General features: G+C 43.7%; 1 protein-coding gene across 3 annotated transcripts in view; it reads left to right on the forward strand.

Moving 5' to 3' along the window:
- The window catches only part of TET3 (tet methylcytosine dioxygenase 3), an 86,447-nt gene that overhangs the window by 37,235 nt on the left and 35,580 nt on the right, over nucleotides 1–13,632 (forward strand). For 2 of the 3 annotated variants that reach the window (XM_032229592.1, XM_032229593.1), the window contains exon 2: nucleotides 10,034–12,709. In XM_032229592.1, coding sequence (XP_032085483.1) covers nucleotides 10,075–12,709 — 2,635 coding nt within the window. In that variant the 5' untranslated portion in view covers nucleotides 10,034–10,074. Of the gene's footprint in view, nucleotides 1–10,029; nucleotides 12,710–13,632 lie in introns of all 3 variants that reach the window. The other variant, XM_032229591.1, reaches the window with a different exon arrangement.

The following is a 13,632-nucleotide window of genomic DNA, read 5'->3' on the forward strand; positions in this document are numbered from 1 at the left end:
AACAGTGGAGGCAGTGGGAAACTTGGTTAGAATTGTGAAAGCAACAAGGATAGTCCTAGTAGAGCCAAGAAATATTGTTTGAAATTGTTACATAAAATAGTTCTCCAGCCCTTGATGGGTTTCCCCTGCATGTTAACTTTACACATTCACCCACACAATGGTTTTTCTAGCAGTTTCCTCTCAGCTTGCCCCTCCCATTTGAGAAAAAAATTAAAGTCCTTTGAAGTCACAGACTTCAGTAGAAGGGAGTGTCTTTTGCTGGTTCCCCAGCAAGCTTCTCTTAGGGGTGATTGCTTTCAGATGTCTCCCTGCAGCGCCTTGGTAGACACAATGGGCTTCTTGTGCCACTAATATTGGCTTACAGTATTAACAAAGGCGCAAGCCTTTCTAGCTTCCCAGCACTCTTGTGCATAATTTTTTAGAGTAAACAAAAATCAGCTCTTTGGTCAGAGTCTGAAATAGGATTCCCTTAACAGGCACTGAAGATTCCTTTTCTGGTGGCAGCCAGCTTTGGACCTCAAGCTGAAGTAGCAATAGCAATTAAACTTATATAAGTTTAAACTTCACAGTGCCTTACAGCCCTCTCTAGGTGATTCACAGAGTCAGCCTCTGGCCCCCAACAATCTGGATTCTCATTTTACCGACCTTGGAAGGATGAAAGGCTGAGTCAACCTTGAGCTGCTCAGAATCGAACTTCTGGCATAAGCAGTGAGTTTGCTTGCAGTACTGCATTCTAACCACTGCGCCACCAAGGCTCCTGAGTCGCTGCATAGAATGAGAATGACTGTATATGCAGTGAGACATTAGCTACGGGGCTGCTGTTATTTGGTTTCCTGGGGAAGATCACATATTTCTTTGTTACTTGTGAAAATAAGATTGAAAGTAGAACAGAGAATAATAGAGTTGGGAGGGAGATTGGAGATCTTTGGTCCAACCCCCTACCCATGGGAGGAGATCCTACAGCTTTGTGGACTTTCTTTGCACTTGATGGGGTGGATACAGAATAACGGAACAGAATAATAGAATTGGAAGGAACCCTGAAGTTCCTCCAGTCCAACCCCTCCTCCTGAAGCTGGAGACCTTATGCCAGTTCAGGTAAATGGTTGTCCAGTCTCTTCTTAAAATGCATCCACAACTTCTGGAGGCAGGATGTTCCCCTGATTAATTGTTCTCACTGTCCAGAAATTTTTCTTTTTCTAGGTTGCTTCTCTCCTTGTTTAGTTTCCATCCATTGCTTCTTGTCCTGCCTTCAGGATCTAGTCTTTCAGTTTATCAGAGAGTTCTTTGTGTAACCATGCTGCTTTCTTCTTAGATTTCTTGTTTTTCTTTTTCAGTGGTATTGTGCTGAACTGGGCATCTATAATAATATTTTTCAGAGTTTCTCAAACTTCTTGAGTTGTTTTCCTCTTTAATATTTTCATCCATGGAACTTCCCGAGCTCTCTCTGAGTTTGTTGGAATCAGCTCTTTTAAACTCTAAGACACTGTTTTTTTCTATTGCCTGTGTTTGTTTCATATTCCATTCCAATATATCATGGTCACCCTTCCCCCAATGTTCTGGCAACTTCAACCTGCTCTATCATTTCATCTCTTTTAGTAAGAATTAAGTCCGATAAAGTTGACCCTCTAATTCCTCCTCTACCTTTTGGATGACAAATTGTCAGCTAAGTTGGTCAGGAACCTGGATTTCTCAGTCTATCCCATGTCGCAGGATTGTTATTGTGGGAATAAGAAGAGGAGGATGGAGGTTTGCTACCTTGAGTTATTTATTAAGTATAAAAGGTGGAATAAAAAAATGCAATAAATAAACTGGAGTGTACTGTGAGAAAAACATCCAAGACAATAAGAGGTCTGGAAAGAAAAAGTTACAAAGAATGGTTAGACCCACTGGATATGGCTGACCTGGAAAAGACAAGTCTAAGGAGATAAATAAGGAGTTCAAGTCCCTAAAGGACTGTCAGAAGATGGGATAGGCCGGTTCCTGATGGCTTCAGAAGAGAGGACAGGAAAGAAAGGGGTTAAACAGCAAGGAAATAAATTTTGGCCAAACATCAGGAAGGAATTCTGAAGGTTAAAACATGTTAACCCATGAAATGATCTTCCTCAGAATTTACTGGAGGGCTTGGAACAAAAATAGATGATCAGCGCTCAGGGATGCTGATAGGGAGGATACCAGCACTGGTCAGGGAGTTGGACCAAATGATGCTTCCATCTCTTTGGTTTCCTAATTCTATACTGCTGTGGTCTGTTCAAGATCAGCATGGGCACTCCCACCCCAGCAATCTGGCTTTTGCAGACCTGCTGAGGAAAAGTAGAACTTTTGTCTCTTTCAAGTCCCCCCATCCCGCCCCACCTCCAAATTTACTTGTCCTGGGTCTTTTATGCAATGAAGAGGTGTGCAAAACAGTAACATAAAAAGTAGATAACCATTGAAAGCCTGAAGAGATTCTCAGTCATCCGGGTCATAGTTGTCCCAAAGGTGCTTTTTCAGGAGGCAACTGGACTTTTTGGTTTTTCTTTGGTAGACATTTCTCTTCTCTTCTAAGAAGCTTCTTCAGCTCTGACAGGATAGTGGGGAATGGAAGGATTTATATTGGTAATTTGCATCCTTTTAAATAGAATAGAATAAATAGAATAACAGAGCAGGAAGAGACCTTGGAGGTCTTCTAGTCCAACCCCCTGCTTACTCAGGACACCCTACACCACTTCAGACAAATGGTTATCCAATCTCTTCTTAAAAACTTCCAGTGTTGGAGCATTTAAAACTTCTGGAGGCAAGTTGTTCCACTGATCAATTGTTCTAACTGTCAGGACATTTCTCCTTGGTTCTAAGTTGCTTCTCTCCTTGATTAGTTTCCACCCATTGCTTCTTGTCCTGCCCTCAGGTGCTTTGGATAATACCTTGACTCCCTCTTCTTCGTGGCGTGATCCTCTTCTTTAGAGGGTCCTTGAAGCACTTGGAGGTAACCTTTGACTCTGTTTGAAAATGGAATTTTGGAGTCTGTTGGTATTGCTTAGCGCTAATATCCCCCTCTCCCCCAATGCGGAGACTACAGCAACTGGTAATCAGGATAGAAAAGCAGGAAATTCAATTGTTTGAAGAACTGCTGATAAAGTACAATCGTTTATAAATTTGTTTCAAAATTTATAAAGCAGCCCAGCTCAGTTTCTCTGCCTTTTTAAAGTTATTTATTTTTAATTGAAAAGACAGTGACATATCAGGATAATAATTACATATAAAGCAAAGCCAATGAAAAGTTAATAGTAAATCTTAACACACAAGCTAGTAACTATAATAATAATATAATAACAGTTATTATAGTAGTATGACCAAAAAGAGTAAAGAAAAAGAGCTTTAACTAAATTTCTACTTACATTAGCCTATTTACAATTTACCCTTAACTATAGTTAGTTTTATACATCTTTGTTTTCCATACTAACAATTATTGACATTTGTAAACGTATTTTCCCGCTCATTTCTACCTCTTGTCTCTAGCCATTCATAAAATTTATTCCATGTCTCATAATATTTTGAGTCTTCTTTATCTTTATTTTTTAAGATTATCCATTTTGGCACAATCCCAAATTTTCCTAATTATATCCTCGTCCATTGGGGTATTCACATTTTTTCAATATTTAGTGTATATAATTCTTGCTGCCGTCAGTATATGTAGCACTAAGTATATGGTTGCTTTATCGTAACTTTCCGATAGTATACCTAGGAGGCATGTTTCTGGCTTAAACTCAATATGTTGCTCAGTTATCATTTCCAACCAATTATGATTTTTTTCCAGTAATTCCTTGCTTTTCTACATGTCCATCACACGTAGTAGTAGGTTCCTGAAATCTGGTTGCATTTTCAACATTTGACGGAGGAATTCTTATACATTTTTGCCAATCTAGCAGGTGGCAGGCACCACCTGTAAAACATTTTATACAGGTTTTCTTTATAGGCTGAAGCCATAGTCAGTTTGTAGTTTCTTTTCCAAATTTTTAACCATTTCTCTAATTCTATGTTGTATCTGAAATTCTTTGCCCAAGCAATCATCGTTTCTTTAACTATCAGTAAATAATTATATATATTTTAAATCAATTTTTCATCTGTCCCCATTAAAATTTTATCCATATTTTAACATCTATTTTGTATAAGGTGACCAGACGTCCCGCTTTTGGCGGGACAGTCATGATTTCTCACAATTTGTCCCGTGTCCCGCAGCGTTCTTAAAAAGTCCCGATTTTTTAAAAAAATTTTTATCTTTACCAATGTAAAGAGGCTGCAAGGGCAAGGCCGTGGCAGATACGGGCCGCCAGCGGGTCTTACTGATTTTCTAGGATTCATACAAGTTGCCCACTACATCCTCCATATTCGGGGAGAGATACTCGCTCCCGCACAGCATGATCACGCAGCAGGTTTTCAAAGCCACACTCTTGATTGGCTTGCAAACGTCACAAGAGACGGCTTCCAAAGGAGGACAAAAAGTGCTGTAGCTGCACCTAAAGAATAGCTATCTCTGTAAGAACGAGAATGTCACTGATCCCGGAAACTTGCATGGCCTGTTTCCTAGGACCTGCTAGGTGTGGTACGGACAGTATTTTGCACCGGCCGCACTTGGTCCCCGAGCCGTCCCGTGCCGCGTTCTGCTGGAGCCAGACGGCAGTGGCAACAGCAGCAGGAGAAAGCCTGAGCTTGTCGAGCCACCGCGGCGAAGAGTCCCTGGAGGAGTCGAGAGCCTTGCGAGAGGGTGATTGCGAGCAACTTCCACCTGAGGGAAGGCGAGAAGGCATGGGGAGGGAGCTCAGGCGGCTGCCACAAGTTTGCTGCAGGGGGGGGGAAGAACTATCCCCCACCTCCTCTTTCTCCCTCTTTCTCCTTTTTGTCCTGAGCTTGGTGCAGCAAGGATCCCACTATCCCCCCTACCTCCTCTTAAAGCAGCAAGGATCTCACTACCCCCCCCCACCTCCTCTTTCTCCCTCTCTTTCTCTTTTTGGGGGGAAGGAGGAGAAAGGACAAAAAGGAGAAAGAGGGAGAAAGAGGAGGTGGGGGGATAGTGGGATCCTTGCTGCACCAAGCTCAGAAAGCTGCAAGGATCCCACTATCCCCCCCACCTCCTCTTTCTGAAAGAAAGAGCAAGATCCTTGCTGCTTTATTTTTTGGATTAATTGGTGGAAATGTGCTCTCATTCATGATCCATTCCTATGACTTAGTGTATGTCCTGGAATAAATGTACAATAGTTATTGTTTCTTTTTCCATCATATTTTTCTTAGAAAAAGATGAAAAGGACTGTTGATGGAGCTACCTGGCATTTGGAAGGCAGGATTGCTCAGGTAGTCCTTGACTTATGCCTGGTAACTGAGTGACTGTTCAAAATTATGATAGACCCCTCCCTCCCTCCCAAAAGGTACTTACGACCTGGTTCGAAGTTCTGATGCCTCATGTCTCCCCCTGCAGTCACTCCATAACTGACCCACATTTATAGCCATTTGCAGCATCTTGTGGACATATGACTGTGACTTACATTTTTAAAAATTCTATGCACAATACTTTGAAATGTATTGTGCATAGAATTTTTAAAAATAGTTTTACTTCAATTTATTCTGTTTGGAATAGTTTGAAATGTTTTACTTCAATTTATTCTGTGTGGATTCTTTTTTTAAATTGTCTTGGATTATTTTAAAAAAGATTCTATCCAAAATAAATTGAAATAAACCATTTTTAAAAATTCTATGCACAATGCATTTCAATCTATTATGCATAGAATTTTTAAAAATGGTTTATTTCAATTTATTTTGGATAGAATCTTTTTTTAAATAGTCAGGAGTCATTGACACTGAATTTGCACTTTTAATAATCAGGAAGCACATACTGAGTTTCTTTGAAAGGAAATCCAATAATTTAAAAATCCAATAATTTGTTTCCTAGTATAATTTGATTGCTTATTAGTAACCTATGACTATCACTAAGTGTTGTAGCTTATGATTCTTGATAAATGTATTCTATTTTATTTTTCTTTATGTACACTGAGAGCATATTCACCAAAGACAAATTCCTTGTGTGTCAATCACACTTGGCTAATAAACTATTCTATTCTATTCTATTCTACTCTACTCTACTCTACTCTACTCTACTCTACTCTACTCTACATTTCTATTTCAATTCTAATAAGGAGTTTAGCTTCTCTCTCTTGAAAATGTAAGCTAGCATAAGGCATTATAATGCAAGCTAGCCTTAGCTTTCAAACAGTTCATTTAGTGACCAAAGTTACAATGCCATTGAAAAAAGTGACTGATGACCATTTTTCACACTTAGCAACCGTTGCAGCATCCTCATGGTCACGTGATCAAAATTTTGATTTTTGGCAACAGATTCGTATTTATGATGGTTTCAGTGTCCTGGGGTCATGTAATCGCTTTATGTGACCTTTTGACAAAGTCAAATGGGGAAACCAGATTCACTTATGTTACTAACTTATCAGCTGCAGTTATTCACTTAAAAACTGTGACAAGAAAGATGGTATAATGAGTTTAGTGACCAAAGTTACAATGGCATTGAAAAAAGTGACTGATGACCATTTTTCACACCTAGCGACCCTTGGGACCATTTTTTACACTTAGTGACCGTTGCAGCATCCTCATGGTCACGTGATCAAAATTTTGATGTTTGGCAACAGATTCGTATTTATGATAGTTTCACTGTCCTGGGGTGATGTAATCGCCTTTTGTGACCTTTTGACAAAATAGAAAATTTTTAATCAAGCCTCCCCCCCCCCAAGTCAATGGTGTCCCTCTTTACCAATCTGAAAATCTGGTCACCTTAATTTTGTACCTTGACTGAATCTGAAAATACAGCCACCAAGGTAAGTCCATCCCCTGACTCTGCAGTTGTTGATACCTAAGATATCTTTGTAACATACACTTTCCCCCCCAATTTATAAGATTTGGATCTCTGCCTTTCTATTCAGTGCAATGGTAATGGTGTCATTACTTGAAGGTTTATCTCTTCTTTTTCTTTTGAACAAACCGTCATCCCTGCCTGCTTTCTAGAGGAGGTTTATGTTTCTCGTGGATCAGTGACAAAGCTCGTGAATGGTTTGAATCTGATTCAGTTATTGAGCTGAGATGTTTGAATCATCTATTTTTCCTATGGGTCAGTCAAAAAAACCTCTGGTTGTCTCATAGCGATCTAAATTGCAAGACTAAAAACGCACTGAAACTATTGCCGTTTAGTTTCAGACTTTCAGAAAGATTGGGGGCAGCAAATCCATGTGCATGCATGTGCCCACTGAGGCTGGTTGATATTTTCTGAATCTCTTCTTTCACTGAAGGACAATCGGGGGTGCTGGAATCTACTTAGCCCAGAACAGAATTGTTTTAAGGGTTCTGAATCAATCACCAAAGGGACCCATAAGTCTGTTTTCAGCAGTAATCACAAAATCCTCCCTCCTGTTGCTTGTCACCAAAATCATGATGTATTAGAATTGTTGTCTCATGTCTGAGTTGATCAGTTGAGTTTCATCTGTCATGCCCTGGAGATATGAACAGAAAATCATGGGACCTGGTTTCTTTTTAACATATTTTATTTTATTCAAAAAATTTAAATGCAAATCCAAAAGAAATGATTTTTTTTTAATCAATTAACTGGTAGAAAGTCTTCAACAGTTCCTTATCTACCACAGATCACCCCAATCAGTATCTCTAATCTGTGCAAGATCAGATATCCTCGACTGACTCTTCGTAATAAAACCTTTGCTTAGGATTTTAATTGGAAACTTTCTCAACCATTGAATCTCATGTCCTAAATTCTTCAATCTATATTTTAAATATCTCTTGGCCCTCCCAAGAGTCTAAGATCCCCAGTTTCTGGGTTAAATCTCCCCAAACTCTGTTCCAACAAGGATCCAACCTTTTCTTTCGAGTAAAACGAGCAACTAGGATCACAGCATTCAAAATTCCTGGAAGGTCCTACATTGCTCCCTGCTAGTTTCACATAAGAAACAATATAACTGCCAGGATACAGGGATGGATTCCACAGTGGCTGAGAGAAACAGCATAAGAATCTTGTTGCTCTGGCTGAGAACCTCTTCCGTCAGAGAAATACAAGTGTTGGTCAGGAACACAAGGAAGGCCAGTGCAACAGTCTGGAAACAGTGCAGTTTGTCTCTCAGGAGTGACCAAAAGGGACAAAAAGCTTTTCTGAATGCTTCAATTAATGCTTCAAATTCTATTTGTAAGAATTTTAAAGCAAATAGCAAGCAATGGCTCTTGTGAAACTGAGCTGCTGGCTTCTGTACTATACTATAGTTGCATTCTGTTGTCAAGTTGTGTGATATGTTGATAAGATTTTCCAGGACTCTGAAGCAGAGTTAGGAAGAGCTCAAAAACAACCTTGGAAAGAAAACTAGGGGAGGGTTGAGCTCCTGAAAGTGTACAGTGGAAGTTTGGCCTTTGCTTAGTGCAGTGTTTTTCAACCTTTTTTGTGCAAAGGCACACTTTTTTCATGAAAAAAATCACGAGGCACACCACCATTAGAAAATGTTAAAAAAATTTAACTCTGTGCCTATATTGACTATATATAAAGTGTTTTTCCCACGGCACACCTTACACTATGTCACGGCACACTAGTGTGCCGCGGCACAGTGGTTGAAAAACACTGGCTTAGTGTACCTTTAACTCTTTTCCTACTTTCAACACAAAGGCTGTTCACTCCTGCAGTGCCTCCTCCTCCTCCTCTTCCAAGCCCAACAGCCCTTCCTGGGACCTCCCTGAGATGGCCATGGTTTACAGCCAAGGGTCTCTGAGCAGCAGCTTCTAGCTGTTATCAGTGAAAGTTTTGATGGTGATCATTTGAACCAGGCTTTGGCAAGGGTGCCTGTGGGTACGATATCACATGTGACATCCTCAGATGACATCCCTAAAATCCCAAATTTAATAAGAAATATTTTAATTTTTCTTTGAGTGGCTGAAATCTTGTGAAATTACATGTAATTGTGATTATGGGGTTCCTCCTCAGGTTTTGATAAATCTTGTAGATGCCACTTATGAAAACTTATATTTGTTTTATTTATTAGATTGTTATCCCACCTGTATTGCCTTATAAGTAACTCTAGGACGGAAACATACTTAATGCTCCTTCCTCCTTCTCCTCTTTTCCATACAACAACAACCCTCTGAGTTTGGTTGGGCTGAGAGTGACTTGCCCAAACTCACCCAGCCTAAGGCAGGACTACAACTCATCCTCTCCTGGTTTCTAGGCCAGCATCTTAATCACTACGTCTAAAATTCTCTTGGAAGTTGTGGTGGCTTCATGAAATGGTGACTGTTGGGGGCAAAAATGGCACCCTGCAACACATTTTTGGACCACCCAGGTTGCTGGATCACAGGCTTGGGAACGAGGTCATTGAAATGGGCTGATTGTCAATTCACGGAAATGTATGCCACTCCGTGTGATCATTTTTAAGATGCTGCCGGTGTTTTTTCTTTCTTTTTAGAAAAGACTAAAAGGCAATGTTAGGTAAGCTCCCCGTTGGGAGAGCGAGTGCATTCAGAGAAGCTTTGTGAGAGAGTTGTTGGAGAACACACAAACAAGCATACAGAGATACTGCAGTTTAAATTGGCTTTTACTTTCGTGGAAATAGAGGTATCTGAGTCCATCAAACAGTCCAGGTCATACATGGTTAAGAGAGTCAGTCATCAACTTCTTTCAGTTAAGGGATAATCCAAATAACATAGTCCATAATCATACAAACAGTCCGGTACACAAAGTTTGCTAGCAGTTGCAAAACTTACAATAGCTCACCACACGGCACTTCTAACAGCCAGCTTCCAAACACTCAGATCAGCATCTAACAGTGATTCTGGCTCCATCTCATGGCCGATTGAGGAAACAGCAACCAATCACATTTTACAGCATGATTTAAAGAAACAGGTATAGCATTGTTACATGATTTATGTATTGCCAACCAACCGTTAGATTATATTCCTAACAGGAAACAGCCATTTTCAAACTAATTTTCTTTGTCATTTCCTTTCAAGACAGGTTTGGACAGCAGTTTGGTTGATGGACCCAGAACAGGCCCCATGGAAAAAGAGCCATTCAGCCATGGCGAAGAAGGAAGTTTAAGAGGGACCCTCCCAACTGGCCTGGCCAATGGCGGAGGGAAAGCAGTTGCTGGAGGAGGAGCCATGCTAATGGATCCGGGCATGTGGCTTGGCAGCCCGCGCTCCGAGCAGGAAGTCACCTGGGAGAGCACAGCTGCTGCCCTGAGCCAGGGAGGCTCTTCCAGCAATGCCAATTTGGAGGATGCTCAAAACCTAGTAGCTTTCTCAGCCGCAGCCGAGGCTGCCATGTCCTCCCATGGATTGCCACCTCTCCCATCTCCTTCCACGTTAAGCATGCAGCTGTATGAGAAATTCAATGCCGAGATGAACCATGAGACAGAGGACGGTTTGGCGGTGCCTCCTCCCAACAGCTGCCCTGGGATCAAGGATCTGGATGCCCTCAAAGCTGCGCTCACTTTGGCCAAGCAAGGCATGAAACCACCCAACTGCAACTGTGATGGTCCTGAGTGCCCAGACTACTTGGAATGGCTGGAGAAGAAGATCCAATCAGCCAGTGGAGAAGAGGAGAGCTGCGTTCCCCAGCCCTTCAGCCAAGTTCACCAGCCCCCCTTAGACAGGGATGCTAATGCCAAGCAGGGGCCGGCTGCAGGCGAGCAGGCGCCCCTGTGCCCCCTGGAAGCCCTCCCCCTTTCTCAAAGTGCACTGAACATTGCGAAGGAGAAGAACATTAGTCTCCAGACAGCCATTGCAATCGAAGCCCTCACCCAGCTCTCCACTGTTCTTCCAGAGCCGACCATGCAGGCCCCTCCCCTTCCTGGGAGTCCCATGCAAAGCCGGGCCTTTGGCTCCAAAGAGCAGCCTCCCCTCCTCTCAGCACACAACCCCAGCATGGTGCTACCTGTGTCTAGTGCTGGAATGTGCCAGAGCCACCCCTCCAGATCTGAAGTGGGTCACCACTTGCTCCCGACTCCAGTGGCATCTTCATTGCCCTCCTGGCCACAGGGGGTGAAATGTGCTCAGGATGAAGCCCCCTATTGCCTTGACCGCAGTAATGGCCATCTAGAATCTGATGGCCTGTTTCCTACCTGCAACTCTACCCCGCTGAAGGCAGAGTTCACTGAGCGACAGAGGGAAGATGCTAAGCTCAAGGCCAGAGACTGGGACCTGCACATCAGCACTTCCCCATCCTCCTTGGTCAGTGACACCATGGCAGAGCTGGAGCAGCTGCTGGGCAGTTCTAATGGCTGCATGCGATCGGTCTTTAAGCAGCCGGGAGGAATCCCAGGCAAAGCAAGAGTGGTCAAACCAAAGCAGGAGCACCTCATCCACAAGGATGAAAATGCCCACACTGGCTGTCACAACTCCCCCTCTTCCAGCCCACAGTTGTCCCAGCTCCTGCAGGAGAGCAATTTCCACAAGAAAACCCAGAAGGCCCTGCAGCACCACCTTCATCACAAGCGCAGCCTCTTCCTTGACCAGAAAGGACCTCAGGGAGGGACCGAGGAGCTGCTGCCCCAGTGGTGGGCTCCCAGTGCTCAAACTCAACTGCCTCCAAAGAAGCTGGAGAAGCCAGTCAAGGAGAGGAAGAAGAAGGCTGAAAAGAGTGGCCCCGTGAAGCCATTCCGCAAGCAGATCCAAATCAAGAAGTCCAGGCAGAAGGATTCTCAGCCTCTCTTCTTGCCCATGAGGCAGATCAGCTTGGAGGAGTGTCGTGCAGCTGCCACTCTCAAGTGCCCAAGCAAAGAGCTTCAACCTGAACAGCTCCTCTCTTCCACTCCTACCAAGTATTTGTCTCCCGGTTCAATGGCCACCAGCCTTGCAGAGAAGTCTCCATTGCAGAAGCTACTTGAAAATAGAAGCCCAGCTTCCAACACTCAGGAAACCTGCCATCCTGGCCAGGAGGAGACCCAGCGTTACTTCCCAGAGAATTCTGTCTGTGAAGTTGCACCCCTAACCAGCAACCCTGAGCTGGGCACTGCTCCATGCTCTTCTGCTGTGGCTTGCAGTGGTGGGTGTGAGGAAGCCTTCCACAGCCATTCAACCAACTCAACAGCCCACCCGTTCTTCACCCAGAATCCTACCGCAGTGGATGACAAGCTGGAGGAATTTATCAAAGAGTTTGAGACTGAGTTTGGTGACAATTTCATCTTTCAGAATCCAGATCTTCCGGCCCCACTGCTTCTCAATGAAGGGCCTCTGCCAGCCCAGCCCCCCTCCCCCCTGCTCCCACTCCCTTCTCTGAGCCAGTCTCCAGAGCCACCGGGTGGGTTGGGTGTTGCTCTCCAGCCTTCAGCCCAGGAGGGCACACAACCTTTGGCAGACACTCCCAATACGGGTCTCAAAGGCTGCCTCTTACCAGGGGCCAGTCAATCCTTGGAAAACCCCTTTGTCACTCGGTCCCCAAAACACATTAAGATAGAATCATCTGGTGCTATTACAGTGGTCTCCACCACCTGCTTTTACTCTGATGAAAACCAAAACCCAGACCCAGCAACCCTGGAAGAAACTCCAACCAAGAATCAAGAGCCTTTTATGCCAACTCTCAGTGGATTTTTGGAATCTCCCTTGAAATACTTAGACACCCCAACCAAAAGTTTACTGGACACCCCTGCCAAGCGAGCTCAAGCCGAGTTTCCAACTTGTGACTGTGTGGGTAAGTCAGAGACTCTCCCCCACCTGGGCTTTGTAAAAATGAAGGGAAGGTTGGCCTCCCTTAGCAGAGAGGAGGGAGGATGTGAAGGAAAAGGGAAAGCACATAGGACACTTTTTGTCCTGCAGACCACACTGAATCCAGCAGGGAGAAAATTTTATAGTCTGAGCAAGTAGGTGAGTGTCGCATCCCCTTGTAGGCAAAAAAGGTTTCTCTTTGCTTCTAAATATGGGCTGCAGAATCCTGCTGTCTGGGTGCAGGTGGTTCCTTCATCTTTCAGGCAGCTGCTGCAGTCGCCTTGCTTTGTCCACAGAAAGGGCTGCGGTGCCACTGGCTTCCCCTGAGAATCTCTCTCCTCCTCCTTCTAACCACGTAGGAAGAGCCACCAGGGGAGTAGTCATATGAGGCAGACAACCTGAGGCACAGGTTAAGGTGATGCTGGGTTCGGGCCCTGCATGCCTGTTACTAGAAGCGGGGGGGTCCTGCACCTGTCAGGTAGTAAGCCGGAAAGGGCGCTGAAGTGTCATCCAAGGCGAGAGGCCTATCATTTGTACCAGCTTATTCTCATCTAATTGAGAAGCTGGTGAGCCTATCAACCGCAGAGTCTCTTTTTTTGTAGGTGTGATTAGAAACGTATTGCAGATATTGGCAAATAGCTCAGCCTGAAGAGGCTGAAGAGTCCCAAGTGCAGGCTGCAGCTTTCCACCGGGGAGTCCAGAAAGGGGCTTCTTTAGCATTTGTTTAGCACAGTTGGGAGCACATAAGTTAAATGGCTGGTCTGACTTAGCAGGATGGATGGATGAAGTCTGTGTGTGTATATGATAGAGAGCAAATGAGCATGGGGAGGGACAGCCCTTCCTCCCCTCAGTTTCTTCTACTAGGCCAGGCTTGGAAATACAAGAGGTGTGCTTGTGGGAATGGGAGAG

Source organism: Thamnophis elegans, chromosome 13 (assembly GCF_009769535.1).
Source record: "Thamnophis elegans isolate rThaEle1 chromosome 13, rThaEle1.pri, whole genome shotgun sequence".
Lineage (NCBI taxonomy): Eukaryota > Metazoa > Chordata > Lepidosauria > Squamata > Colubridae > Thamnophis > Thamnophis elegans.